The sequence below is a fragment of the Mytilus galloprovincialis genome, chromosome 5, assembly GCF_965363235.1.
Source record: "Mytilus galloprovincialis chromosome 5, xbMytGall1.hap1.1, whole genome shotgun sequence".
NCBI lineage: Eukaryota > Metazoa > Mollusca > Bivalvia > Mytilida > Mytilidae > Mytilus > Mytilus galloprovincialis.
In genome coordinates, this window is record NC_134842.1 from 77,835,101 (window position 1) to 77,852,051 (window position 16,951).

Genomic DNA, 16,951 nt, shown 5'->3' on the forward strand with positions numbered 1-16,951 from the left:
TCAACGCAAAAATTGTTCAATATTCATTGTTAATGGCTAAGTAACCCCATGAAGATATAAGGGCTATTTTGAGCAGTTGCCTTATTAGGAGATATTGCTATATCATGAATTATATTTTCTCCCTCTCGTAGCCAAATTTAGTGCATATATGAATAGATCAAGACAGAAAATGTTTGTGTTGGTAACTATGATATCCTTTCTTTTAAAATAATATAAATACAAATGCTCAACTAAATATTCATGCAAATGAAGTCACTCTTAGATTCTTGTTTTTTGATACAGTCTAAAAAAACCGAATAAAATTGAGAATGGAAATGGGGAATGTGCCAAAGAGACAACAACCCGACCATAGAAAAAAAACAACAGCAGAAGGTCACCAACAGGTCTTCAATGTAGCGAGAAATTCCCGCACCCGGAGGCGTCCGTCAGCTGTCCCCTAAACAAATATATACTAGTTCAGTGATGCTTAATTTTACAATATAATCGAAAAACATCAATGAATAAAAGTAAGCTAAGAAAGAGCTGATACAACTCTTACATTATATTTTTATAACACTTAACATTTTTTTAAAGTGTCAGAAAATGGCTCACTCAAGGCGACAGTAGTTTACCGATGTTCAAATATCAAGCTGAATGACAAAATACATTGGGTTTACATCAATGAGACATCAACTCAACATCACAAATCAAAAGTAATGTAGAAACATATTACATACAACATGTTGAAATTTTAAATTCATATTTGTATGTTTATAATTGTCGAGTAGTTATTTCATTAATGCATTAAGTTTGATTTCTTAAGGACTTATACTCTTACTGTTATCACACTGTCATTTTAAGATATTGTCCAGTTAGTTTTTTTTCTGAATTTCACATGGCACAAAAACTATGTAATCAAACAAAAAGTTCATATGTTGTACTACAAATTAAGAAGCAATTGAGAATGATGGTATTCTCTACCTAGCAATAACGTTCGATAACTTAGTATTAATCATTTTATCAAATTGTTTCTCTCAATGCAAACCATTAATTGGAAAATGTATAAATAATTAGATATTACCTTTTGAACTAATCATCTCATTTATTGATATTGAACACACAGAGAATATGTAGTTATACAGCTGATTTTCTAATATATAATACGCATGCCATTAAACCACATTATATTGTGTCTATTAATCATAGACTCCCAAAAATCTGTTAACTTCTAGAAATAAATATACAGTAAGAAAAAAAATGACAATGTATGGATTTGTCAAAACACAAAATTACGAAAATATTCGTGATTGGAATTACTCATTGTGACATTAATGTTGATTTGCGCTTGTTCTTAATAGCAATGATTCTATTTCCAAATGAACATTCTCATGTGCCACATGAAGAGGATTTTGACCTTTATCATTACACTTTGACATCAGCTGCATGTTGTAACAATTCTTTAACAACAGCAACATGTCCATTCTGACGTGCTATATATAAAGGTGATGCATCATTATTGGTACATTTATTGACATCAGCTGAATGTTGTAACAGTTCTTTAACAACATCAACATGTCCTTTCTGACTTGCTATATAAAGTGAGGAACATCCATCATCATCACAAAGATCAATATCAACATCATCACACTGAAGCAGTACACGTACAACCTCTATCATGTTGTTGAAACAAGCAATCTGTAATGGTGGTATGCCATCATTCTTACATTTATTGACATCAGCTGAATGTTGTAACAGTTCTTTAACAACATCAACATGTCCTTCCTGACTTCCTATATAAAGTGAAGAACGTCCATCATCATCACAAAGATCAATACCAACATCATCACACTGAAGCAGTACACGTACAACCTCTATCATGTTGTTGAAACAAGCAATCTGTAATGGTGGGTTGCCATTGATAGTACACTTATTGACATCAGCTGAATGTTGTAACAGTTCTTTAACAACATCAACATGTCCATACTCACTTGCTATATAAAGTGAGGAACATCCATTATCATCACAAAGATCAATATTAACATCATCACACTGAAGAAGTACACGTACAACCTGTATCCTGTTGTTGTAACAAGCAATCTGTAGTGGTGGGATGCCATCATTCATACATTTATTGACATCAGCTGAATGTTGTAACAGTTCTTTAACAACATCAACATGTCCTTCCCGACTTGCCCAATAAAGTGAAGAATATCCATCATCATCACAGAGATCAATATCAATACCATCACACTGAAGAAGAACACGTACAACATCTATCCTGTTGTTGTTACAAGCAATCTGTAATGGTGGGGTGCCATCATTACTACATTTATTGACATCAGCTGAATGTTGTAACAGTTCTTTAACAACATCAACATGTCCTTCTTGACTGGCTATATACAGAGGTGATTCACCATCATTGGTATACTTATTGACATCAGCTGAATGTTGTAACAGTTCTTTAACAACATCAACATGTCCTTCCTGACTTGCTATATAAAGTGAAGAACGTCCATCATCATCACAAAGATCAATATCAACATCATCACACTGAAGAAGTACACGTACAACCTCTATCCTGTTGTTGTAACACGCAATCCGTAATGGTGGGGTGCCATCATTACTACACTTATTGACATCAGCTGAATGTTGTAACAGTTCTTTAACAACATTAACATGTCCTTTCTGACTTGCTATATACAGAGGTGATTCACCATCATTGTCACACTTATTGACATCAGCTGAATGTTGTATCAGTTCTTTAACAACATCAACATGTCCTTTCTGACTTGCCCAATAAAGTGAAGAACATCCATCATCATCACAAAGATCAATATCAACATCATCACACCGAAGAAGGACACGTACAACCTCTATCATGTTGTTGAAACAAGCAATCTGTAATTGTGGGGTGCCATTAATACTACATTTATTGACGTCAGCTGAATGTTGTAACAGTTCTTTAACAACATCAACATGTCCTTTCTGACTTGCTATATACAGAGGTGATTTATCAATATTGTCAGACTTATTGACATCAGCTGAATGTAGTAACAGTTCTTTAACAATATCAACATGTCCTTCCTGACTTGCTATATATAAAGGTGATGCATCATTATTGTTACATGTATTGACATCAGCGGAATGTTGTAACAGTTCTTTAACAACATCAACATGTCCTTTCTGACTTGCTATATACAGAGGTGATTTATCATCATTGTCAGACTTATTGACATCAGCTGAATGTAGTAACAGTTCTTTAACAATATCAACATGTCCTTCCTGACTTGCTATATATAAAGGTGATGCATCATTATTGTTACATTTATTGACATCAGCTGAATGTTGTAACAGTTCTTTAACAGCATTAACATGTCCTTCCTGACTTGCTATATATAAAGGTGATGCATCATTATTGTTACATTTATTGACATCAGCTGAATGTTGTAACAGTTCTTTAACAACACCAACATGTCCTTCCTGACTTGCTATATAAAGTAAGGAACATCCATCATCATCACAGAAATCAATGTCAACATCATCACACTGAAGAAGTTCATGTACAACCTCAATCAAGTTGTTGTAACACGCAATCTGTAATGGTGGAGTGCCATTATTACTACATTTATTGACGTCAGCGGAATGTTGTAACAGTTCTTTAACAACATCAACATGTTGATCATCCTTCTTCCACTGTTCCAAGCGTCTTTCGAACTGCTCTATAAAAATAAACTAATGAATTGAAATACATTCATAATCGATTTTAAAACGTAAAATATCATTTAAAGCAATTTTTGTGTTTGGTCCAACCTACACCTACATACAAGTGAAATTCATCAACGGTATTTTTTTGTTACGGAAGATCAAACATGATATAAAAGTAAAGAGATGTAGTATATAAATAAAGGCAACAGTAGTATATCGCTGTTCGAAAGTGATATATCTATTGCGAGAAAACAAATCCGGGTTACAAACTAAACTCAAGGGAAACAAATCAACATTAAGAGGTAAACAATGAAACAAAAGAAACACTAAAGTGCAACAAAAAAGAAACAACAATGCAACATACATAGAAACCAAATATTAGATAACAACTGACATATTCCTGACTTGGTACAGGACATATAGTGAGAGAAAAAATGGTGGGGTGATTGTCAATTTAACAACCATCTTCCCAAGTGGACAATTTTCCACCTACGTTTCTTTCCACTTTATATATTGATATATTTAATAACGAACAGTTTAAAAGTAATATGTTTAAAATCATATCAGGTATATTGATTTAGATCTATATTGTTATATCTAATTATAACTCTGCTTATACACACGATTTTGTCGTTTATTTATGACTTTATTCTGCATTAGTATATTGTTATCATCGAACTGTTTTACAAGTGTTAAAATTTTCTTTATACACAATTATTGTTGTTAATGTTTTAAAACTCGGAGTCGCATTCCTCTAAGAAAACCTTAAATGAACTGTGCTATAAACGATTTCCTAATAATACCGAAAAATCTAACCATATATATCTAAGTAAACATGTAAGTCAGCCCAAAGAACAAGTTGAAGCAGAATTGTTTGCAAAAATGACAACTACCTCAGCCAGCCGTGGAGTAATGTATATAAATGAAAACATGGGAAAGAGATCAAACATTTTCTATCATAATTTTGCATAGGATAATCAAAAAGATTCCGACAAAACAACCATCATGACCATAGGGCACATTTAAATATACTCGACCCCGTAAAATAAGCACGCAAGAAATCACTATACATTGGAACTTATATAGGTAATATGCATGTAAAACTATCGTAATGTATAGACAATGTTTTTCGAATGAGAGCTCCGATCCCTGTAGAACACTTACTGATTGATTATGTGAAATTATGAATAAAACTATTTTGTATGAAATCTAAAATGGAGGGCAAAGATTACATGGGTTGCAGTCTTGGTTGCTACTTTGAAGTTGCGGTAGTAGTACACTAAAAATTCAAAAAGATGTTTGAAACCTCCACTGCAACCCTTACAAAATATCTATACACTCATAACAACAATGATTTTAAGGAGCTAATAAAAGGAAGTGTACTTCTAAAAAAATGTTTAAAAAAAACTGGCCTTTGTGAGCTAACTCAAATAAGTGGAGATAAACAATTTTGAAAACTGAAAAAAATACCCACACCAAAGCCATAAAAGCAGGACACATTAATCAAAGAGAAAGTATATACAGCCTACACACAGTATATATCATACATTTATTAACAAATATACTATATGTGTGATTGTGGCATACTACAGCTTCTTTTATGTCATAGATGTAACAGTTTTGAATATGGCACCTTGTGTTTACTAAAATTTCTACCTAGGAAATAATTTTTATTAAACATTGGCCATATTTATTTATTATATTTAAGGGGCTGGGCTCTCTTTGTATATAAAGGTATAGACATACCTCTGTAATCAATTTGTCTTTATTTGGCTATGTGAAATAAAACAATTGGTTACAATTTCACAAAGATAATATGTCAGTACTCAGTAATTCATATCAGTCTGTAGATTGTATTTTGTAAGTGTTCTGTTTTATCAATGTATGAGTGCAATCAAAAAGGAGTTTTCTGTTATTAATTTACCAGTACTGGTACATGCATATGTTCACTGTAGACATTGAACAGATATAGTATTTTTATTTTAATTAGCACGTTTACGGGACGTAGTATGGTACAACATTTTCTGTCTGTCTGTCCACCCGTCCAGATCTTTTCGTCCGTCGTCAACATGTCGGACAAATAAATCAGAATCGTTTAAACCGTTTGTCATAAAATTTTGATGAATTATTCATATGTATTTATGTACGCGCTTTTTTGATTGTTATGAAAATTAGATTGTATGCTTCCAATTTAATTAATTAAAGGGACTTTATTCATCAAAAAGAGGGGATTTTCAGATTTTCGGACATTAACTTAAAAAATGTTTTGAACAGGTTTTCATAAAAAGTTTGTGACTGGTTTATATATCTACATCAATAAGCTCCCATTGGATTGTTTGTTATAAATTTCTGGTATGACATTACATAATGGGACTTTGTTTTATTAATAACATACAGCCCACATCAAGCAGGGGCCATTGACGAATCTACTAACAGAGCTCCAGATAAGAATTCACAAATTGGTTTTTTTTTACCCACCATATTCTTATACAATTGGGTGATAAAGTTTTTTAATTGCATTATCAATTCCAATTCACCCCTCATGTTAATATCAAATAGGGTTTTTCACCACCAAGCTCCTTAATGTATTGGGTTTTTTCATCAACACAATATTGAATATTTAGGCAATATCAACCCCAGATTTTTTCCATCTTAAATATGTTTCTTTCTTTGTTTAGCTGTTTTATTTGGTTAAGGGTTAGGGTTAGGGTTATTTGCTAGCTGGCCTTTCACTTTTCAACTGATTTCGTTTTTGAGGAAACCATGTTTTTATTAGCAATGTTCTCGTTAAGCTACGCACACACGTACTCCCGTGTGTTTGATGGACGCTTCCTAAAAACACTGGCTGAGTCTTGTTATCATCATAACTTTCCGTCAGCTTTTCAAAAGAAGCAGAAAACATGCTTCTATTCAATATTTTACCGGACATTCACTTTCGTTTTAATTCAATGTATGTTTTGATAAATCCCGAGCAATGCGAAAAAAATATGACTTCATAACACGCTAATTGGATAAACGCCGAGAAGATCGAAATGTTTTCAAAAACACGTGTACCTATTGAGCAACGGAAAACTCTAACAGGGACCCATTTAAGCTACATGATGCAGGGATCTATTTTTAGAACGAAAGAAATTTCCAATTATAAATATTATAAAAATAGTTTACGCGACGACTGTAAACAGATAAGGGTAAATAACGCAAATGGTAGCCAATAAAAGGGTTGAGAACTCATGGTTTTGGAATATAATTGGGTTTTCCTTTGCATTAATTGGGTTATTGAACCCTGCAATGGGCAATTGCATTGGGTTTTTTATTATTTGTATTGCGTGATCACGCAAATACGCAGCTTATCTGGAGCTCTGCTACTAACAATAAAACAAAGCTTGACCCACATGTACAAGACAAGTTTTGATATTAATAAAGTGCAATTTGTATGTTTGCTGTATATATATGCATGACAAATTAGCCACTGAACATAAAGCAATTAACAGTTCAGAGTTGATTTTTGCAACAAAAAGATAGAAACTAAGGCTTACAAATGACCAACTTATCATTAGTTGAAGCACTAGGAAAACATTTTAGATTTGTATACCTCACCTACGATAGTAGAGGGGCATTATGTTTTCTGGTCTTTGCGTCCGTTCGTTCGTCTGTGCGTTCGTTCGTCCCGTTTCAGGTTAAATTTTTTGGTCAAGGTAGCTTTTGATGAAGTGGAAGTCCAATCAACTTGAAACTTGTTACACATGTTCCCTATGATATGATCTTTCTAAATTTAAATGTCAAATTAGATTTTTACCCCAATACACGGTCCACTAAACATAAAAATTGATAGTGCGAGTTGGGCATCTGTGTACTGTGAACACATTTTTGTTTAAGTGGTGTAAAGTATCTCCATTTGAAATATTAAACAAAATATACCGATGACAAATCACTGTGAGTTTAAATAGATTATGTTATGGTGCATTTCAATTTGTCACTAGTATCTATTTATTTGAAAGATGAAGTCGGGGATTTTAATGTTTACTGTGGAAAGTGTACCATGTCGTGTACTGTTGTCTTTACGTATCACTACACTTTCCCTCCAGATGTAGATATACGAAGATGTGGTACGAGTGCCAAGTCACAGTTTTTAAAATGATAATACAGATGTTATCCGATATGTTTCTTACGTCGTAACTACAATCCCCTTCTCTTTTCTTTAATGTGACCTACCGAATTATACTATTTATCGGGTTTTGATAAATGCCACCTGTAGAGCAGGATCTGCTTACCCTTCCGGAGCACTTGAGATCACCCCTAGTTTTTGGTGGGGTTCGTGTTGCTTAGTCTTTGGTTGTCTATGTTGTTTCTTGTGTACTGTTGTTTGTCTGTTTCATTTTTATTGCCATGGCATTCACAGTTTATTCTCGATTTATGACTTTGACTGTTCATCTGGTATCTCCCGCCCCTCCTTTTTGTAAAAGGTAACCATCAAAGGTCAAAGAACGACCGTCAACATGGAGCCATAGCTCAAACCGAACAGCAAGCTATAAAGGTCCACAAAATTACTGCAGTAAAATCATTCATATAGGAAGAACCAACGTTCTTATTAATTTAAAACAAAAATGAACCAAGAAACACTTATGAACCATATCAACAAACGACAATCACTGAACATCAGGTTTCTGACTAAGAACAGGTACAAACATGTGTAGCGGGCTTAGCCCTCTTAATAGGCACCAACATACCCCATACATGAAACAACAGTGTAACATTACAACATAGCAATACAGACTATAAAATATCTTTTGAAATGGCTTAACTCTTTCAAAGGAAAAAGTGAAATAACATAAATACTGAACTTCGAGGAAAATTCAAACCGACAATCCCTAATCAAATGGCAAAATCAAAAGTGCCTACAAATAAACGAATGGACAACAACTGTCATATTCCTGACTTGGTAGAAAATGATATTTAAAACCTGGTTTTATAGCTAGCATATATTTAGAAAAGCAATTGAACATACATTACATGAATAAATTTGATTTATGTCACAATGTAAATACAAAACTAATAAAAGAAGGGGATTAGATCTAAAACAAAATAAGAAATACAACAATAACTTCGGGCAAAATGCAACCACCGAAAATAATAAACACAGGTTAATAAAAATAATGCTGTAAAAAGTTAACAATGGAGTTCAGAAATATATATATTACAAAATAAATAATTTTATCGCCCAAAGTACAAGAACCGAAGTGAAATAGTCCGGCCGATTGGTGCAGATAAAGAGCTGAATTGCTCACTTGATGATGAAAGCATGAAACTTTGCACAGGTGTTCTTGGTAGTATACCCTTTGATTTTAGCTATGGACCCACTCAGAAAAATCCAATATGGCTGCAATTTTCAAGATGGCGGACAAACGTTATAACTATCAAGATTTTCCGTTAGGTATTTTAAATAATTTCGGAAATTAAAGTTATGATCCTTCCAAAATGGTTATTTCTAGATAGCATACATTTGCAAATATGGCTGCATAAACAAAAACAAATACTGAAAATCATAATATTAATCAATATGAAAGATGTTATTGTAATTGTTCTTTGATCGCTTTCAGTTGTAATGGTTGGAATGAAATAGGTTGAAGTGAGTCGATTGAACATTGTATAGGTCGGTTAAATTCAAAGGTATATTAGGTAACTTATCTGAATTTTGAAACAGTGCCGAGGGCACCTTGTCTAGTGTCTCGTCAATGCCACGTCTTACGTCACTTATCAGGTTTTCAGCTGGTTTTCACTATATCGTCGAATGATTCTATGACACCAATATAGGTGTAGCTTTTTTCAGGCGGATGTGACGATTGCCATCATTTAAAATGTATAAGGGACAACTATTTCCTTTTCCAACGAGTCAGCGGGCATGGTTCTTAAATGAACTCCTGGTCAGCACTTTTATTAGTTTTAATGGTAATAGTTATTTCAGAGTTTTGCGTCAATAGTCAAAGGAACTAGGATTATAATTTAGTACGCCAGACGCTCGTTTCGTCTACATAAGACTCGTCAGTGACGCTCATATCAAAATACATATTAAGCCAAAGCAGAAGAGCATTGAGGATCCTAAATTCCAAAAAGTTGGACCAAATACGGTTAAGGTCGTCTATGCCTGGGATGAGAAAATCCTTAGTTTTTTCGAACATTTCAAAGCTTTGTTAACCGGAAATTTATAAAAAGGACTACATTATTGATATTCCTGTCACTACCGAAGTGTTGACTACTAGGCTGGTGATACCCTCGCGTAACTGTGATTGTTTGTTTTATGCAAACTTGCCGAGTTGAAATCTTACCTCCACTGTTTTAAAACAATTGCCGCATTTATTACTTTGTTGTTGATGGTAAGTACGGGAGTACTCAGATTTATCACTGCGCCAAGTGTGTCCAAAATATCTAGCCCAAGTATAACGGTGTCTGTTAAAGGCGCTTTGCATACATCCCATTGTATGTATTCTATTTATGTCGAGAGAGGTGTTCTTTATAATTTTCCGAGTAGCCAGCTAATCATTCAAACCACGTATCGTTACCAATCTTCAATATCTACTGAAAATAATTTCTTATTCGCTAATCTTATCACTGCAACATTATCCACATTTATGCTCACATTCTGGTCATAAATAATACCTCGTACTGGTAGGATAATTCTAATGGTTTGTCTTGGTGACAATATCGGACGAGGACGTGGGCCTCTGTTCGGTTTTGTCATGAGGTGATGTTTCATGGAAAACAGACTAAGGAGTCAAGCGTTGGCCTCCTGGCCCGACCCTTTGTTAAAGACTTCGTTTTTTGCTTTAATGTGGTCTGTATACCGCTGAAGGTGACCGTTGCCTGAAATAACTTGGATTTGTGGAGATGCTGACCGTTGTCCTGTTATACTATATCATCTATGGCTTGGTGAAGTGTTGCTGGTCGGCATTACACTTGAAAGTATTTCTAGCTGGCGATCTACTGCGATTATATTGCTATGGGGATCTTCCACGTGTATATTTATCAGGTGATCTTCCATTTTTCTGGTGATCTTCCACGATTACATTGATCAGAAGGCCCAAGGTCATATTGATCGGCCAACCCACGGTTACACTGACTAGTTGAAAGCATAACACCAGCTAGTTTTGTGACAATTTGAGTGAGGTTACGCACCTCATTTTTCAAAGAATTGCTCATATTCCCTTTATCTGTTGATGATACTAAACCATCAGCAAAGAAGACTGTCGATGGGCATAATCGACATATATCGCCATCTGGTTAAATATTGAGGTTTGAAATTGTTTACCCGCCTCTTTGATCGTTTCTGGGTTCCTCTCTATTACATGCCTTGCATAATATTTATCTTTACATCCTCGGAGGAATGCTTCTGTTCCAATCTGGTCTGAATGTCTTTCTTTATGAAGCGCTGCTTCGATACTTTTCTTAAGGTCTTGAAATCATCATCTGTGTTTACCTTACGAGAGCACTCCAACGCAACATCAGCCATGCATCTAAGAGACTACATACCTGTTTCCTGTTTTCCCATTGTTGTCTACTGGTAGTCCGTTCAAATTGGTAAATAAACGCCTCCCAAGTCATGGTTCCTCTTCCATTGGATATTTCCGTTTTTGGGAGCGTGGGCTTCGACTCTGGTTATTTGCACCATCGTGTATATTCTCTCTCCACAGAGGAGTCTGAATGAGAACTGATGCCACTCTCTTTTGGTTATGTTTGCCCTTTCCTAAATCGGTCAGTGGAGTCAGCTTGCTGTTGTGGCTCCAGCTGATGATGTTTTCATAATTGGAGTAATAAATGTGGGAGGAGGAGGATTTGCCGTTGACTCGACTGGGATGATACTGTTACGTAGTAGGCACTGCAGTCAGCATTGGAGACACTTAATAGATCCACTTGCAGCCAATTGTTTCTGTAATGGTGTGCTGCTCTGAACCAAATATTATTGATTTGTAGTAGATTGTCAGTGTGCGTAAGAAGACACATCAGCCATTTGTTGGTATCCTTGATCAGCACTATAGGTTTCTGTTCTTAAAAGGAGGTTGTTGTTAAATAACTTGAACTGAATCATCAGTGCAATGGGCACTGACATAGGACTTCCGACTTTATGTAAGATACCAAATTTAGATTCTACAGAGTTGGTACGGTTGATGGTTCATATGAACTATCCATTAAAACGTTTAATCCCGCTGCAAATGTTTGCACCTGTCCTAAGTCAGGAATCTGATGTACAGTAGTTGTCGTTTGTTTATGTAATATATGAGTGTTTCTCGTTTCTCGTTTTGTTTATATAGATTAACTTTTTTCTTTTCATCTCATTGTTGAGATCCAGAAGATTTGTCAACGTGGCGGGGTTAAACATGCTAGAGGGATCCCAACCTTATAACCTGGGACAGTGGTATAACAGTACAACATAAGAACGAACTATAAAAATCAGTTGAAAAAGGTATAATTCTAATATGACGTCCTTATTACGCTTTGTAAACAAAGCCGTGTTCTAATGAGCACAAAATATGTTTGACACATGCGCACAAATTTACTGTTTATATTAAAGTGTTTTCCATCGTTATCCTATGCAATATATACATTCAAGTAGCTTACATAAACTTTTATAATATATGGTATATCGAACAACATATATTTACCCTGCTCGTATTTTTTAAAGTTATCAAATATGAAATGTAATGTTCAGACTCCTCGGGGAGGAAACGGGAACAGCTAAACATTTTTACGGTTTTTTCGTACGCTTCGACCTATAAAAATACTGTATTTGTCCTATTAGAATCGAAATAATTCCTTCATGTCATGCTCTATGCTCATTTTTACATGGATAGGCATTATATTTGACAACATTTTACACCTCGCTAACGCTCAACCATTACTTATTTTTTATCCTTAATATAATCAGAGATATATGTCTTTTATAAAGTTAAAATCTTTTATAAACTTTGTTGGCTGTTGTTATATATGTCAGTTAAAAAGAAATTTATTTTAACAGCTAAAAAAGTAGAGGTTTTTTGGTCTAGTATGGTTCAGACTGGTCGAATATTGTTCAGACCTTTGGTTGAGTATGGTTTAGACTGGAAAAATAGGTCGAGTACATGTCAAGAATGGGTTAAGACTGTTTCAGACTGGTCGAGTAATAGTTCAGACTATTTTTAACGACAAAGATAAGGGTCAAGTACGATTCAGTACAGTCGAGTAATGTCAAGTAACAGTCAGACCAATTCAGACTGATCGAGTAAAAATCAGTACAGTCGAGTACAGATATAGGCCATTTCAGACTTTAATGGTTTGTAGTGTTATGAATTAAAAACTTATTGTGCTTTCTGTAGTACGCTTATTCTATGAGTCAGATGATAACATAACCAGAAGTCAGCAGACTGGTAGATGAATTTGAAAGATATAGTGATTTCATTTATTCCAAAACAGATGGAACAACACCCCTAATGCGCCTCAAAATGAGGAACTCAAAAGTCACGTGTAAAGAAAAAATATCTGTGTAGTAATATCGGACATGTTTCTATTTTTATATATATTAACAAAAGACTGAGCTTAACCATTTGTGGTGATTATGAAAGTAGAGGAACATAGAATAAATGTGTAAAAACTATGGAGTATTAAATGTGTTCAAAGTATTAAATTTTCAAAGAACTTATTGTGTCAAAAAGGGAATATTTTACCACAAGGAGCCGCATCACGAAAGGATGTTCGGGATATGCTAATTTACGGAAAAAGTAATCTCACTTCGTACCCCGAAAATGTAAACACATATGTGAAAAATGTCACAGCTTTGCAACGAGCTATCATACATATCCAAATTTACGATATGGATTGAGCTACAGGAAAAAACGTTACCATTACCGCCTATGTAGAAACAATTAAAGATATTGACCCAGATGAACTACGTCATATGAAGACTCTACGAAAGCGCAAAAAGATTTCTTCAAAAAGCGCCAAAGGCTTTCTAAAGTGATAAATAAGTTCGACAATCTATTTCTAGAACCGTCGGCAGATTTAAACAAAATTGACTCTATTGAAGAATTTGTTGACTCGGAAGCAGGTATAATATTTATATAAACTCTAAGTTATTGGGTCCAACCAGTGCGAAGATAGTTTGAAGCAAATATTAAACGAATGAGAATCTGCATTTTATAACCAGAAAAATAATTTTGTATTATACCCGTAAAATGAAACTGGAAATGTCTTTATATTAAAAAAAAAAAAAAACACCCGAAGAACATTCAAAGTATTTGCGATCACTTTTTTTTAGACTTTTCATGGAAGATTTCTTTTTCCATGAAAACCAAATTGCTCCTTTGTCATTGTTTAAGGATGTCACTTTGAACTGCTTTTTTTTAAATCGCATCATATGTGTAGAATCGGACACACGTATGTGTGTCCATGATAATACTGCTGATGAAAATAGTTGATAAAAGTTATTTTAAGAAGTACTGGCACAGATGTATGAAAATTAGGAATTGCAGCACTCGCAAGATTATGTATGAATAAACTGTGGATAGGTTTTTAAATGAATGAAGACTTTCGATGGCTTCCTGTTTATGATATATATTATATGCGGTGATCCTCGTGCAGCTATTCCTTCCTTGCATGCATTCTATGGATGTGACATTGTGTCAGCATTTGGTGAGAAAGTGAAGAGGTCAGCTGGGCAGATATGAGAAGTATTCTCAAAATATAACTGACGTGTTTGCCCGCTTTAATTTAGTATGAAAATATGGATATAATAGAAGCATGAATTCGCATAATGTATGGCAACATAAACATAAGTTGTTACCGAGGCAATATTTGAATCATTTGTCAGGATACAGCGGCCTTATGACGGTTTTTCGCCTACAAGTGGTTCTCTTCCGGGCACACCGAAAGAGACGCATATCCAGGTAGGCTCAATCAGATGTATGCATTCGACAGGTACACGCACTAAGTCATTGACATTGGTTTTAGATGAAAGAAACCAAAATGGACTTATTATACTGCCGTTGCAACCATGTCATACAATTTGAAATGCGGATGCAAGAAATCCAGCTGTTTTGGTAACTAAACACGCTACCGTTCTTGCCTTCATTGTACGGGTTTGAAAATGCCTGTACCAAGTAAGGAATATGGCAGTTGATTGTTTTCCAATCGTTTTTGGTGCATTTTGTTATTTGATTTTGCCATGTGATAAGGAACTTTCCGGTTGAATTTTCCTCTGAGATCAATATTTTTGTGATTTTACCTTTTATGTATTGGCAAATCACAGAAAATTGTAAGATAAGCAACCTTTTGGTGCAAAATGCATAAAACAAAAATTCTCCGAAATGATGTTATCGTCTTTGGCAACTAAACAAAGTGACATAATATGTATGCTTTTAGTGTCAAATTTACACGAATACGAAAGTTTTATTTGATTCGGTTCACATACAATGGGTTATTCAGGGTTGACACAATTATCGTATTTGTTTTTTTTAGGATTCTGGTCCTCAATGCTCTTCAACCTTGTACTTTATAATTTAGCCTTTTGAACATTTTTTTTTATTCGAGCGTCACTGATGAGTCTTTTGTAGACGAAGCGCACGTCTGGCGTAAATATTCTTTTTTAATCCTGGTATATATGATTAGTTAATTCATGGTAGCAGTATATTTGATTTTATTTGTCCATGGGTTACACATTTATATTCATATTTTACAAAACATATGTCCATTGTTGAATGAAAACAAAACTACGGCTTCCATGATATATTTCTTACAAAAACAAATAGCTTAAAATGCCCTAATTAGGCTATTGTCGTGTCAATGCTCTTAAACGTTGTTATTTTTTCTTAAACCATTGAGGTAATTAAAAACCAAGTATGGCCCAGAATCAAATATAACAGATAATTAAAAACCAATTGTTCAGAGAACAATTGAAGGTCTATCCACCAAAAACAATGTATTTTAATATGAAAGTTGTAAAATTAGGTTTATAATGTCATTTCAATCGTCAAATGATAGCTTATTGTACGCTGATTCCAAAAATATATGGTTTCTATACAATATTTTTTAAATAAGGGTGATAATTTGTTACTTCCGGTTTGAAAAATGATACTTCCGATAATATTTGAATATTTACTTGACACTGATACCAAAAATATCTGGTTCTATATACTTTTTTATTAATACAGTACAAAAAATAGCTACTTCCGGTTTACACAGGGTCACTTCCGGTTGTTTTTTTCAAGGTCAAATGGTTTGATACCTTTTGCCAAAAGTCTCATGGCTTTATCATGTATACATATGAGGTAAAAGCAAAGGTCAAAACCTAGAACATCAAATTAAGCTATGACCTTGAGATCAATTTCAAGGTCATAAACCAAGGACCTCAAATCAAAAGACCATAGGTCTTAATTATATTTGGTTACTGAGTTATATCACCATACGCGTATTTTTAAATACAAAAGTGGAGAAAACTCCCTTTTACGTTCAACGTACCCTTGCGATCAAAATTTACGTGTTACGACATGTCGCAACTAACAATTTAGGTTAAATAATTTGTTTTTATCTTATACGGTTTTTGGTAATAAGTGAAAATAAGCCAAATTCAAAAATAAGAATATGACCTTGACCTTTGACCATGACCTTATTTTCATTTTTTTGGACCAAGGACCTCAAATCAAAAGATCCTAGGTCTCTATCACTTATGGTTTACAAGACAGAAATGCATATCACTTATATCAAATGCATAAGGGGAAATAACTCTCATATGGAGCGTTCATATTGCTTTGGTCAAAATAGAACAAATCATGCGAAGGATATAACGAGCAATTTTATTAAATAAATTCGTCGTAATCTTTTACGGTTGCGAAGGAGTAGTGGAGTAGTGTTTGGGGAGATAACTCCTACAAAGAAAAGTATTCGGTTACGCAGGGTAAATTTGAAAAGCGCATAAACTGTTCGATATCATATACCAAATATCTAAGCGACATATTGCGAAACAAATATTTATCGCAAGAACAAAATTAGGCGGAAGAAAAAAAAATAATCAGAAGAAAAACAATAGGTCTTTCCACAGAAAAATGAAAAGACCTAATTATGACAAAACATTGTGCGTGTTATGAGTACACAATGCATAAGGTAATATAATCCCGTCAGTTTGATTCACAGTCGTGGTCAAAATCTTATCTAAACTTGAACGTAAAACGTTGCACAAACTTATCTATTAGTGGTTGGTTTATTCCTTTCATTTCCAGGTAGTGATTGTCGTTCACTTAGAAAGTAC

General features: G+C 34.2%; 1 protein-coding gene across 1 annotated transcript in view; it reads right to left on the reverse strand.

Moving 5' to 3' along the window:
* Positions 1-1,175: 1,175 nt before the first annotated feature.
* Positions 1,176-16,951, reverse strand: part of LOC143074152 (uncharacterized) — a 164,345-nt gene continuing 148,569 nt past the window's right edge. The window contains exons 18-20 of the mRNA XM_076249700.1: positions 1,968-3,698; positions 1,566-1,718; positions 1,176-1,207 (exon numbers count right to left, since the gene is read on the reverse strand). Of these exons, the coding sequence (XP_076105815.1) occupies positions 1,176-1,207; positions 1,566-1,718; positions 1,968-3,698 (1,916 nt within the window). The remainder of the gene's footprint in view (positions 1,208-1,565; positions 1,719-1,967; positions 3,699-16,951) is intronic.